This window comes from Pediculus humanus, genomic scaffold, assembly GCF_000006295.1.
Source record: "Pediculus humanus corporis 1103172107402 genomic scaffold, whole genome shotgun sequence".
In the NCBI taxonomy this organism is placed as follows: Eukaryota; Metazoa; Arthropoda; class Insecta; order Psocodea; family Pediculidae; genus Pediculus; species Pediculus humanus.
In genome coordinates, this window is record NW_002987027.1 from 80,867 (window position 1) to 92,070 (window position 11,204).

At 26.9% G+C, this 11,204-nt stretch overlaps 1 protein-coding gene across 1 annotated transcript in view; it reads right to left on the reverse strand.

Moving 5' to 3' along the window:
• Positions 1-823: 823 nt before the first annotated feature.
• Phum_PHUM051710 (uncharacterized protein) overlaps positions 824-11,204 on the reverse strand; it is a gene marked incomplete at both ends in the record, with an annotated part of 12,691 nt that continues 2,310 nt past the window's right edge. Inside the window, 23 exons of the mRNA XM_002423307.1 lie at positions 824-841; positions 885-1,020; positions 1,129-1,259; positions 1,365-1,532; positions 1,626-1,782; positions 1,871-1,994; positions 2,056-2,194; positions 2,334-2,506; positions 2,625-2,747; positions 2,897-3,070; positions 3,719-4,039; positions 4,278-4,628; positions 4,730-4,892; positions 4,980-5,192; positions 5,279-5,469; positions 5,565-5,822; positions 5,896-6,033; positions 6,126-6,326; positions 6,474-6,714; positions 6,914-7,052; positions 7,623-7,750; positions 7,928-8,135; positions 8,251-8,395. Of these exons, the coding sequence (XP_002423352.1) occupies positions 824-841; positions 885-1,020; positions 1,129-1,259; positions 1,365-1,532; positions 1,626-1,782; positions 1,871-1,994; positions 2,056-2,194; positions 2,334-2,506; positions 2,625-2,747; positions 2,897-3,070; positions 3,719-4,039; positions 4,278-4,628; positions 4,730-4,892; positions 4,980-5,192; positions 5,279-5,469; positions 5,565-5,822; positions 5,896-6,033; positions 6,126-6,326; positions 6,474-6,714; positions 6,914-7,052; positions 7,623-7,750; positions 7,928-8,135; positions 8,251-8,395 (4,040 nt within the window). The remainder of the gene's footprint in view (positions 842-884; positions 1,021-1,128; positions 1,260-1,364; positions 1,533-1,625; positions 1,783-1,870; positions 1,995-2,055; positions 2,195-2,333; positions 2,507-2,624; positions 2,748-2,896; positions 3,071-3,718; positions 4,040-4,277; positions 4,629-4,729; positions 4,893-4,979; positions 5,193-5,278; positions 5,470-5,564; positions 5,823-5,895; positions 6,034-6,125; positions 6,327-6,473; positions 6,715-6,913; positions 7,053-7,622; positions 7,751-7,927; positions 8,136-8,250; positions 8,396-11,204) is intronic.

Here is an 11,204-nt window from a genome sequence, read left to right on the forward strand (position 1 = left end):
GAGGACAGTAAAAAATCTCCTACGATTTAAATTTTTTTTTTTAAATTTTTTTCGGGGGGGGGGTTGGGGAGGGGGGAGAAACAAATTAATTAAAAATAAAAAAAATTATTCAAGCTTAAACTTTTTGATTAAAAAAAAAAAAAAAAAAAAAAAAAAAAAAACCTAATTTCTTATCACGATCGAAGAATTATAAGAAAATCCGACGGACGATTTATAAAAAAATACTCCCCGTGTAAAACAATAATAATAATAATAATAATAATAATGCAAATCAGCTTTCTTTCATTATCAAATAATGTTAACGTTAAGAATAGGAATAAAATATTTTCGTCATAATTTTCCTTAAACTTTGTGAGACAACCGTCGACAGGATGAAATGACGGTTTGTCAAAACTTTTCACACGGTGTGGGACGAATGTTTAAATTTTTTTTTTTTTTTTTTTTTGTTATTTTAACAACGGGAAAATTATTATAATTAAACCGAGATTTTAAAGTAAACACATTAATAATAATAATAATAATAATAATAATAATAATAATTTTAATGCCGTTATCTAAGCGCCCTCCTCGCAATTTATTACTTGGGTAAATTTCAAATTTTGTATTATTTTAATTTTTTCTCTTTATAATTTATTAAGATTTCCCCATCGAAATTTTATTATTAATTCTAATCCCACGTTTAAATTAAAATTTAATTATTTTGATAATTCCTCTTAATCATCAGGTTACTCACGATTTGAAACTTTGATTTTATAAAAAAAAAATATCATTTGGCCTTTTTTTTTTAATTGTTTTAACTCATTTAAAGCAAGTATGCAAGATATCACGTGACTTCTAATAACTAAAATGGAAAAAAAAAAAATAAGTTTTTGCGATAGACTTACCGTAAAACTGTAAAATCCATCGGGAATGGGTTGACCGCCAAATTTAATACTTATTGTATATTCTCCAGCATCTTGAACCGTGTAATAAATTTTAAACGTTCCATCTCCGTTATCTTCAATATCAATATCTAAATCACTGAGAAAATGAATAACGCGTAAGTTGAATATTAATCGTAAACAACTCTTGTGTTTTCTGGAGAAAAAATTTTTTTTTTTTTAAATTAAATAAAAGAATTATCATTACCTTCCAGAAGAAGAACGGATTTTACACGTCACGGCTCCGTATCCGGCGTTTTTAGCATTGACGGTAATGCAATATTCTTCGCCACTCGTTAAATTTCTTTGAATTCCTTCCACGATTTGACATTTTTCAGCCTTGAAAAAAAAAAAAAAAAAAAAAAAAAATTTTTTTTAAATTTAAAATAATCATTTATAAAAATAAAAATTTAAAAAAAAAAAAATTAATAAATAAATTCTTACATTTCCCGTAGCAACTGCTTGAACGTTAACTGGAGAAACCGGCAAATCCATTCCGCCATATTTAACATTGATTTTATACTTTCCACAATCGTCCGGAGTGTACGTAGCTTTAAATATACCATTTCCTTCCTCCAAAATTTTTACTTTTTTTTGATATCCATCCGGTCCCTAAATAAAAAATAAAATAAAACAATCATTTAAAAAATTTTTACTCTGTAATTATTAAAAAAAAAAAAAAAAAATTAAATAAATAATTCTTACCAAAACTTGTACTTGTAAATCTCCATATCCAGCATCGGATACATCAATCGTGAAATCAGTTGGAACGGATGCGGGAATTCCTTTGTTTGAAATACCTGGACCTCTAAGTTTTACTTTATCCGTTTCCACGGTGGGTAAAACATTTAAATAAAACGGACTGAAAAAAAATAAAAAAAAAAATAAAAAAAAAATCGAAAGTGAAATAATAATAAAAACTTAAAATTAAAAAATATCAATCCTCGTACCTGTTAGGTATATCTTTATGATCGTAAGTAACTCTTGCGCTAATATTTGCTCCTTCCGCGGGAGGAACATAAAAAACTGTAAAAGTTCCATCTTCATTGTCTTTAATTTCAGATTTTAACGGGCCTGCAATAATTTAATAAAAATGAAAAATTATTCAAATTTTAAAAAAAAACCAACATCTTACAAAAAAATATTATTATTATTATTATTATTATTACCATCAGTTGTGGATATATCAACCCCGAGAGGAGCTTTCCCTGCTTTAGACGCATCAATGGTAAAAGTGGAAGGAACTTGACTCCTGCAATTACTTGATTCGAGACCTGTACCGTAGGCTCTTACCAAATTAGGATTTACTTCCCTCTCGACTGGAACCTAAAAAAAATTTTTTTTTTTAAATTCACCACTTACCTTTTATTAAAAAAATTAATTTAAAAAACAATAAAGAAAAAAATTACTTACGGAAAATGGCGACCCCGTAATGTGTTGATCGGAAAATTTTATGCTGACATCGTAATCTCCAGGTTCGGTGGGAACATATTCCACGGTGCAAGAGCCATCTCTGTTGTCTTTACACGTTACTTTAGCTTCCGATGGTCCTTCTATTGTCAAACCTAATCCACCAGTTCCGGCACCTAAAATTTCAGAATTAAACACGTTGTAATTTAATTATAATTCCAAATTAATTTGAAATTTTGAATTTAATTTTACCTTTTGTTTCGACGGTAAACGTGTTGGGTTTATTTGTAAAACCTTTTTGCAATCCCGGTCCGTATGCTCGACATTTTTTAGGACTGCATTCCCGTTGAACGTTTACTAAAAACGGAGATCCGGATATTGGAATTCCATCGTATAAAATATCGATTGTGTGAACACCTTAACCGAAAAAAAAAAATTTTTTTAATTTTACATGATTTAGACCAACTATCATTTGTTTTTGCGGCAAAAGTTATTAGATTCATCATCAGATTTATCTTAAATTAAAAGTACTTTTTTTATTTATAAATAAATTAATCAAAAATTACCTTCTTCAAAAGGAGTGTAACTGACTTTATATATTCCATCCATCATGGGTGAAATCACGTTTTCCGTTTTTTTTCCCGATGGATTCATTATATTACATGTTACTTTACCATCTGTTTGACAGTTGACAGCTCGAGAATCGATAATAAAATTTGTCGGTGAATCAACATACACACCTAAAATAATAAAAAAAAAAAAAAAAATTTGTATTTTAAATTCATTTGCATGTAAATCAACAATTTGTCTTGTTGTCAATTGAATTTCGTAAATCAAACAATCAATTTCAAGTAGTCAGTCATTATTATTATTATTACTTTTTTTTTTATAATTAAACACTCTAAATAAATTAAAGTTACGTACAAAATTTAATTTTAGATGCTGTAGATATATAAAATGTACCAGAACACTGCTTTAAAAATTTTTTTTTAATTTTCATTTTTTAGTTTTTTTTTTTTTTTTTTTTTTAAAAAAATAACTTTATTACAAATCAAAAAATTAAAATAAATAAATAAATAAATAAAAACATTTAAAAACAAAAACAATTTTTCAATTAAAAACCATGCTAAAAAAAAAATATATATACATGTATGTGTGTTAAAATTAAAATTATCGTGTCATTAGTGTGCAAGTTATCGCAAAAAATTATAAATTGTATTTCAGTTGTGACATTCATACAATTCGTGGCCTTTTAATTTTTATTAAAAAAAAAAAAAAAAAACATTAAAAAAATTAAATTATTTGGTTAACTTGTAATTTTTTTATCAGAAACAAAAATAAAATGAAAAATCAAAGTTTCAAAACAATTTTAAACTTTTCATTTGTACCCTCATACTGAATTCCATTTCCAGAGACTTCAATGTCTTTGATATCGTCATCTGATAAAATAATGGCTTGAAAGGGAGATCCTTGTATGTGCTCGTTATTAAACGTTATGTTAACGACATAATCTCCAGATTCAGTCGGTAGGTAAGCTACCGAACACGTTCCGTCGCCGTTATCACGGCAGTTAATGGCAGCTTCACAGGGGCCTTCTACGGTTACCCCAAGACTTCCTTGTCCGGCTCCCCTCGTGTCTATTATGAATTCAGCGGGGTATCTCACCAATCCTCTACTTAAGCCTAAGCCTGATGCTCTCACACAGGCCACTTCATTTCCAAAAGGGTATTCAAAAAAAATCGTAAAGATAAATTTTCACATCAAAGCATTTTTTTGGTTCCCCGGAAAATTTTACATTAATTTTACTTTTTTTTTTTTTTGTAAGAGATAAATCAACTGATACTATTTTTAGTTTTTTAAATATTTTTTTAAATATTCATTAAATTCAAAACAGAAACGAATTAATATAAAAATATAAAATAATTTTTTTGTGATAAAGTTTATTACATAATCGTCTGATTATGATTAATTTTTTTAAATATAATATGTTAACTAAATAATGATCGCATGGTTCTATTATATCCCTTTTAAATTTCAAAAAAAAAAAAAATATGAGTAATAAATAAATCTTACTTTTATTGAAATCATCTACTCTGATTGCCGACGGATCCACGTGAGGAGAAACTGGGATTTTCAATGGATTTGGTAAAATTGGTGCGTTACCGTAATACGCAGTAAGTGTGTGAATCCCGGGAAGGGAAGGATAATATTCGACGACATAAATTTTATTTCCCACGTCGGTCACCTTAAGTGGCACTTCGCTTTTGTTTTCATTCACCATGAACAATCGCAGATCACCTAGAATTTGATTTTTTTTTTTTTTTTTTTTTAATAAAAAATAATATTTGAATTTATAGTAAAACAAACAAACAAGCAAAAAAGAGAACAATAATAATTACCTGCACCAGCTTCTTTGCAATCAACAGTGAAATGAGTGGGATTATTGCTTTTAACGTTTTTTTCTACGCCAGGTCCGTAAATTCGTATACGGTCAATAAATGTTGCTTCACCGACGTTAATTCTAAACGGACTATTTTTTACAGCAACTCCTCCGTAATTAACCTGTACATTTTTTTTTTGTAAAATGAATACAATTAAAAATGTTATAAGTTGACCGATTTCACCACATAAAAAAGTCAATTTAGTCACCTGAATAGTGTGTTTAGAATCCGTCGGAGTATATGTGCAAGTATAAGTACCATCGTTATTTTCGGTTATAAAAGAATCTATGGGAACCCCCTTTTTGTCTAAAATTTCAACGTCAAGAGGAGCTTTTCCCGCTTTTCTCGTATCAATTTTAAAATTAGTTTTTTGTCCTGAAATCAATCCATTTTCTTGTAATCCTTGTCCACTGCATTCAACCTGCAAGTAAAAAAAAAAAAAAAATTTTAGAAAAATAAAAACATGCAGATTAGTGTTAGAAGGTAAAATAACTTAAATATTCCTACTTTGTCGGGGTAAAAATTTTCTGCGGGAAGAATATTAGACATGTAAGGAGATTTCGGGATGTCTTCATTGTCGCAAAGAATATGGACGGCGTATTCACCAGGAGCAGTCGGAAAATAGCAAACATCCGCAGAACCATCCCCATTGTCTTTACAATTTATTTTTGCTTGAGATGGGCCTTCGATACTAAACCCTAAATACAAAAAAAAATTCAATGATAAAAAGATAAAAGCATAAATAAAATTTTTTCACAAATTATTTATTCAAAACTTTGTTTTAGAAAATTACCTAATGCTCCAGTTTCCCCGTTGGTTTCAACAGTAAAAAGTGCGGGGCACCCGACAACACCTCCTGATAATCCAGGTCCGTAAGCTTTAATATTAGTTTCTTTATAAGGTCCAACATTAACTTCAAAAGGAGAGCGAGGAATTTCTTGTTCCGCTAAAGTTATCATAACAACATGTCTTCCTTCTTTCCTCGGTTTATAAGCCGCCTCATACGTGAATTTGTCGAGTTTTTGAATTTTTACCGGCTCGTTAACACCGCCTGAAGAATAAATATTTTTTATTCAGGATTTTCTACTTACAAAAAATTTACAAATTATCCGATAGTTACTAACCTGGTCCTATAACCCGCACTTCGGGAGTACCTTCTCCAGCTTTTTCCATATGGATTTTGAAATCAGCCACATCTTGCACCCGAACACCCGTAGCTTGAACTCCTCTACCAGTTACTCTAACTTTTTTGGCATCCGAAACTGGAACAAAAAATGAAAATTTAATATTTTTTATTTTAGGACTGAATAATTCATACATACATTTAAGACACAATATAATAAACAAAAAATACCTGGTGATATGCGAACTCCATAAGGACTATGTGGAATAGGTTGTCCGGCGAATAAAATATTAATGGAATGCAATCCGACAGAATGAGGTGTGTATTCACATCTCCAAAGCTCCGGTGAAACTTGCCATACTTTTGCTGGAACAGTGCTCTTTACTCCTGCTGAATCGAGAATGATAACTTCGGGAACACCTTTTTTGGCATCTAAAAAAAAAAAAAAAATGATTACTCTGACTTCTGCACAAATATTAATTTAATAAAAATTTTTTAACGAGTAAAAATTTAACCTTAATTAAACTATTGATTAATTGCAATGAATTTAGGTCATTGTTTAGGCCATTTATGGCTTACCTTTGGTGGATATATCAAAATGAAGCGTTCGATTCGCAACATTGCCTTCGGGTTCAAGCCCTGGTCCAAATGCAGTAACTTTGGACGCGTCTCCCGGTCCATCTTCCACAAATACTTGAAACGGAGATTTCGATATATCTTTCCCCGCGTATTTCACAAAAATTTTATAATTACCTTCCATTTGAGGAATGTAAAAAACACTGTAAGTCATATTTCTGTCGTTATTATACTTGATATTTACCTAAAAAAAAAAAACAATTATTATTATTATTTTTTTTTTTTACTTTACATTTTTATTAAATAGCGAATTAATTGTCTGAACGAATATTCAGTTTTTTTTTTACTTTTACATTAAAAGTAATTCAATATTGATTGATTATTGAAAAATGTTTTATTGTTATTAAGAAGTTAATTCGAAAAACGTTTTTATTACTACTAACAGGTTCTTGTTGGCCTTGAGAGTTAATAACCATAACTTCAACGTTTCCTTTACCGGCAGAAAAAGTTTCTACAGTAAAATTGCAAGGAGTTCCAACAACGTTTCCGCGAGGCTCTATTCCAGGACCGTAAGCTCTAACTCTGAAAAGTTTAAAACATTTTTTAAAAAGGTCGATCACAATTTTTTTTTTTTTTTAAGTTTTATGGAAATGACTGCTCTGTAGTCATCATTTATTTAAAAAATACTTAAATTGTAAATCTATTAAATTTCAGTTAACCTGTCTTACTTACAATACAATGTTAAACACATTTCATGTATAATAATAATAATAATATTTCTAATTATTTTACATTTTTTGACTACAACTAACTGGTGGGTGTATTTTGAATATTTTTTTTTTCTCTTATTGTCAACGGATTTGATCTTTACACTGTTGCGTACAAGTTAAAAGAATAATTTGATAAAATATGGAATAAAATTAATGAAATGTAATTTTTTTTAGCCTGATTGAGATAGGGAGTGTTTATGATTGTAAGAATTATTACTTAAACAAATTACATTATTTTTATTAGTATTTTTTACAATATAATAAATGCTTTTAAAACCTTTTAAGCATATAATTCGTTAAACTTTCGTAAGCATTGAAAACAACAACTCAATCCGAATATTATTATTATTATTATTATTATTATTATAGAATTAATACGTACCGATGGGGATCGCTTTTCGGTCTCAAGGGTGCTCCACTTTTCAATTTTGCATTTGGATATTGTGATAAATAAGTCATCATTGACAATTCGTCTACGTTTGGATTTACAAGTTCTTCAGGCTTAATTAACTAAAAAATAAAAAATTTTTTTTTTAAATTGCAATTTAATTCAAACTTTTCATGATTAACTACTTTGAAGTATATAAACCAAGAAATACAAATAAATCAATATTTAATTAAATCAAATATTATACAATCACTAACTTATTATTATTATTATTATTAATATTGAATGTAATAATTTACCTGACGAACGTTTAACCAATCGTCAGCTAAGTTCATGGCTTCCGTTGCATTATTTAACGAATTTTTCGGATCCCAATCTTCCCAATCTGGACAAAGTCCAGGAGCAACAGAATCTACTAAAGCTCCAACGGCTTTTCCATCATTCCAGTCTGTTGTAAAATTTCCTATTGGCAAATCATTTACTTTGCTTTGAATCCAGTGAAGGAGTCTGAAATCAATATTAAAAACAATTATTGTAATTTTCAAAGAATGGAAAATATATTTCATCATCATTGATTAAATTGAAAATTCAAAGGAAAAAAGAAAAGAAGAAAAAAAATTACCTTTGTTTTGGAGTGGCTCCCTTTTCTCCATTTGTTAAATCGTCTTCCCCATCCCAAACGGGCATGGAAATTGAGTAATGTAAAATTAACGTCCATATTAGTCCAAGAATTAATTTTAGCTTGCAGTCAATAATGTCTGTAGAATCTGCAAACAGTAAATTCCGGTTAAAACAATTATTAACAATAAAAAACCGTTAAATTTTATAAAATTTTTTTAGTCGAAATTATGAGCAATGCTCAATTCTTTTTTTTTTTTTTTTGGGGGGGGGGGGAAATGTTATATCATTTTATAAACTTATTACCACAATTTGTTATTATTTATCATAAATATATTTAAACATAATTATCCCTTCCTTTCCCTTTGTTAATACCGCGTAAATTATCAAGGTGTCATCGTTAATGGCGACCATGTTGAAAAAAAAAAAAAAAGTAATAACTACTCCCCTATCTAAATTTAAAAATTAACTATTAAGTATTTAAAGTTCACATACCATCGTAGAAAAGAATTTCTATTAATATTTATAATAAATATTATTATTTAAAAAAAAAAAAACCTGATTCAAAAAAAAAATGATCCTGTTTTATTAACGCGCAACAAGTTATGTAAAAGACTAGAACGATAGACTAAAACCTTTTTCTACGCATTTCATTTTAAGAAAACCTAAAAAAAATTTTAAAAATGTAATAACTACCACGGAATGTAAGCGTGAAAATCGATTAATTACTAATAATTTACGTTTGACTTGAGAAAATTTTTTAAGTTGAATCGTGCTACCATATAAAAAAAATGTGTAAAACTTTTCATTTAAAAAAAAAAAAAAAAAAAAAAATTTTATTAATCGTTTGAAAAACAAAATCGAGAAGGCTGTGATTTATCTCCGTTTAAATACGTAACACGTCGTCTGTTTAACAATTAAACGTTTTTTTTTTTTTTTTTTTTTTTTGTCGAATAGATAAAAAGTGTTAACGCTTTTTTTTTTTTTTTTTAACGAATCTCAGAAAAAAAAAAAACCTTTTAAAATTCGAGAGCGTTTACGAATAGCTCGAATACGTTGTTGAAAAATAATTATTTATTTATCGCGATTTAAAAAAAAAAAAAAAAAAAAAGATTAATTTCTTTCATTGTTGTCATACATATGGCGACCGTAGATTACGCCATGTATCATCACGTACATAATATTAAATTTAAATTTTTTCTAACAAGTACAAAGTTTTTTTTTGGCTTATCTTATTTATTTATTTTTTGAGGGTTTTCCGCGATAAGTAACGTGTCTTCCCATTAAGTATATTTAAAAACGTACTCAAAAAAAAAAAAAAAAAAATATAAAACCTACTGAAATTTTTTCTTAAACATTATTTTCACAAATGTATTTTTAATTAGATAAACAATGAGGGTATAAAAGAAAATAATAATAATAATAATTAAACGATACGGGCACGAAATAAATAAAAATTTACAATGAGGACAAATACTTAGACATATCAAAAGATTAATTAAATAAAAATAATGAAGGAAAATAATAATAATAATAATAAAAAACAAAACGCGAAAACACGAAAACATGTAAGGTTTAAGGTTATAACGTTATAACCGTTTTACAATCCTTGACAAATTGTTATAAACATTATTATTATTATTATTATTATTATTTTACAAAAAATTTTATTCTTCGCAATACGATAATTTTGCGTAAAAAAAAAAAAAAAAAAAAATATAAAAAGACGTAATAATAATAATAATAATAATAATAATAATAAAAACATACTTGATTTGTACGATCATTTTTATTATTGTAGCGAACTCGACATTTTTTTTTTTTTTTTTTTTTTTTTTTTAATAAATTCCACGAGAAAGAAAGAATTTTTTTTTTTTTTTTTTTTTTTTAATAAATTCCACGAGAAAGAAAGAATTTTTTTTTTTTTTTTTTTTATCCAGACCAATGGTCTGGTGTATTAGACAAACTGGAGGGCTTTAAACTTGACCCCAAGGTCGCCAAGATTCAAAAATTTTTATATTTACTTTATTGTTTTTTTTTAAATAATAAATGAAAAACTAATGAAACAATCATTATTATTATTTTTTGTTTAAAAATCATTTTTGTGAAAAATAATTAAAATATAATTAAGTACAACATTCTTTTGGATAAATAGAAAAAAGATGGCCACTGGCTTTATAAAATTTTTTTTTGATCATTAAAATAGTTGTTATTAAAACACACAACGCCGAAAATTTTTTTCTCTCTCTCTCTCTCTCTTTTTTTTTTTTTTTTTTGTAATGTCTGACGATAGCAAATTTTAAATAAATAAATAAAAAAAAAAAAAACTGTTTAGAAATTCAATAAGTGAACAAAAAAAAAAAAAAAAAAAAAAAATTAAGCAAACCTATGCAAAAAATACTACCAACGACATGAACAAAAAAAAAAAAAAAACAATAAATATATTTATGTGATTTTAAACAAGGAAATAATTTGTTATTAATTAATTATTTTATTTATTTTTTCTAATTGTCTTTCTCCCTTATTCAAATTTTTTCAAAAAAATTATTTCTCCATTGCTTTATTCATATTATTAAATTTAATTAAATAAATTATATTTATTTCATTAGTTAATTGTAAACAATTATATTTAAGATAAAAAAAAAAAAAAAACATTTCCATGTACTCACATATTCATAGTTTAAGAGAATGACTCAATCATTTCCTGATTTATTTAATCATTCATTCATTCATTCATTCATTCATTCAAATTCTCAAAAAAAATTCTTAAAAAAAAAAAAAAAATTTTCACTGAATCATCGCAATCAATTATTTCTTTGACATCATTTATAATTATACATACAAAAAAAAATTAAAACTACTCCGTACTTTGATTATTATTATTATTATGAGGGGTTGGAAAATTTTTTTTTATTTAAATTTGTCATCAGATATTTATTTTATCCTGACATTGTATTT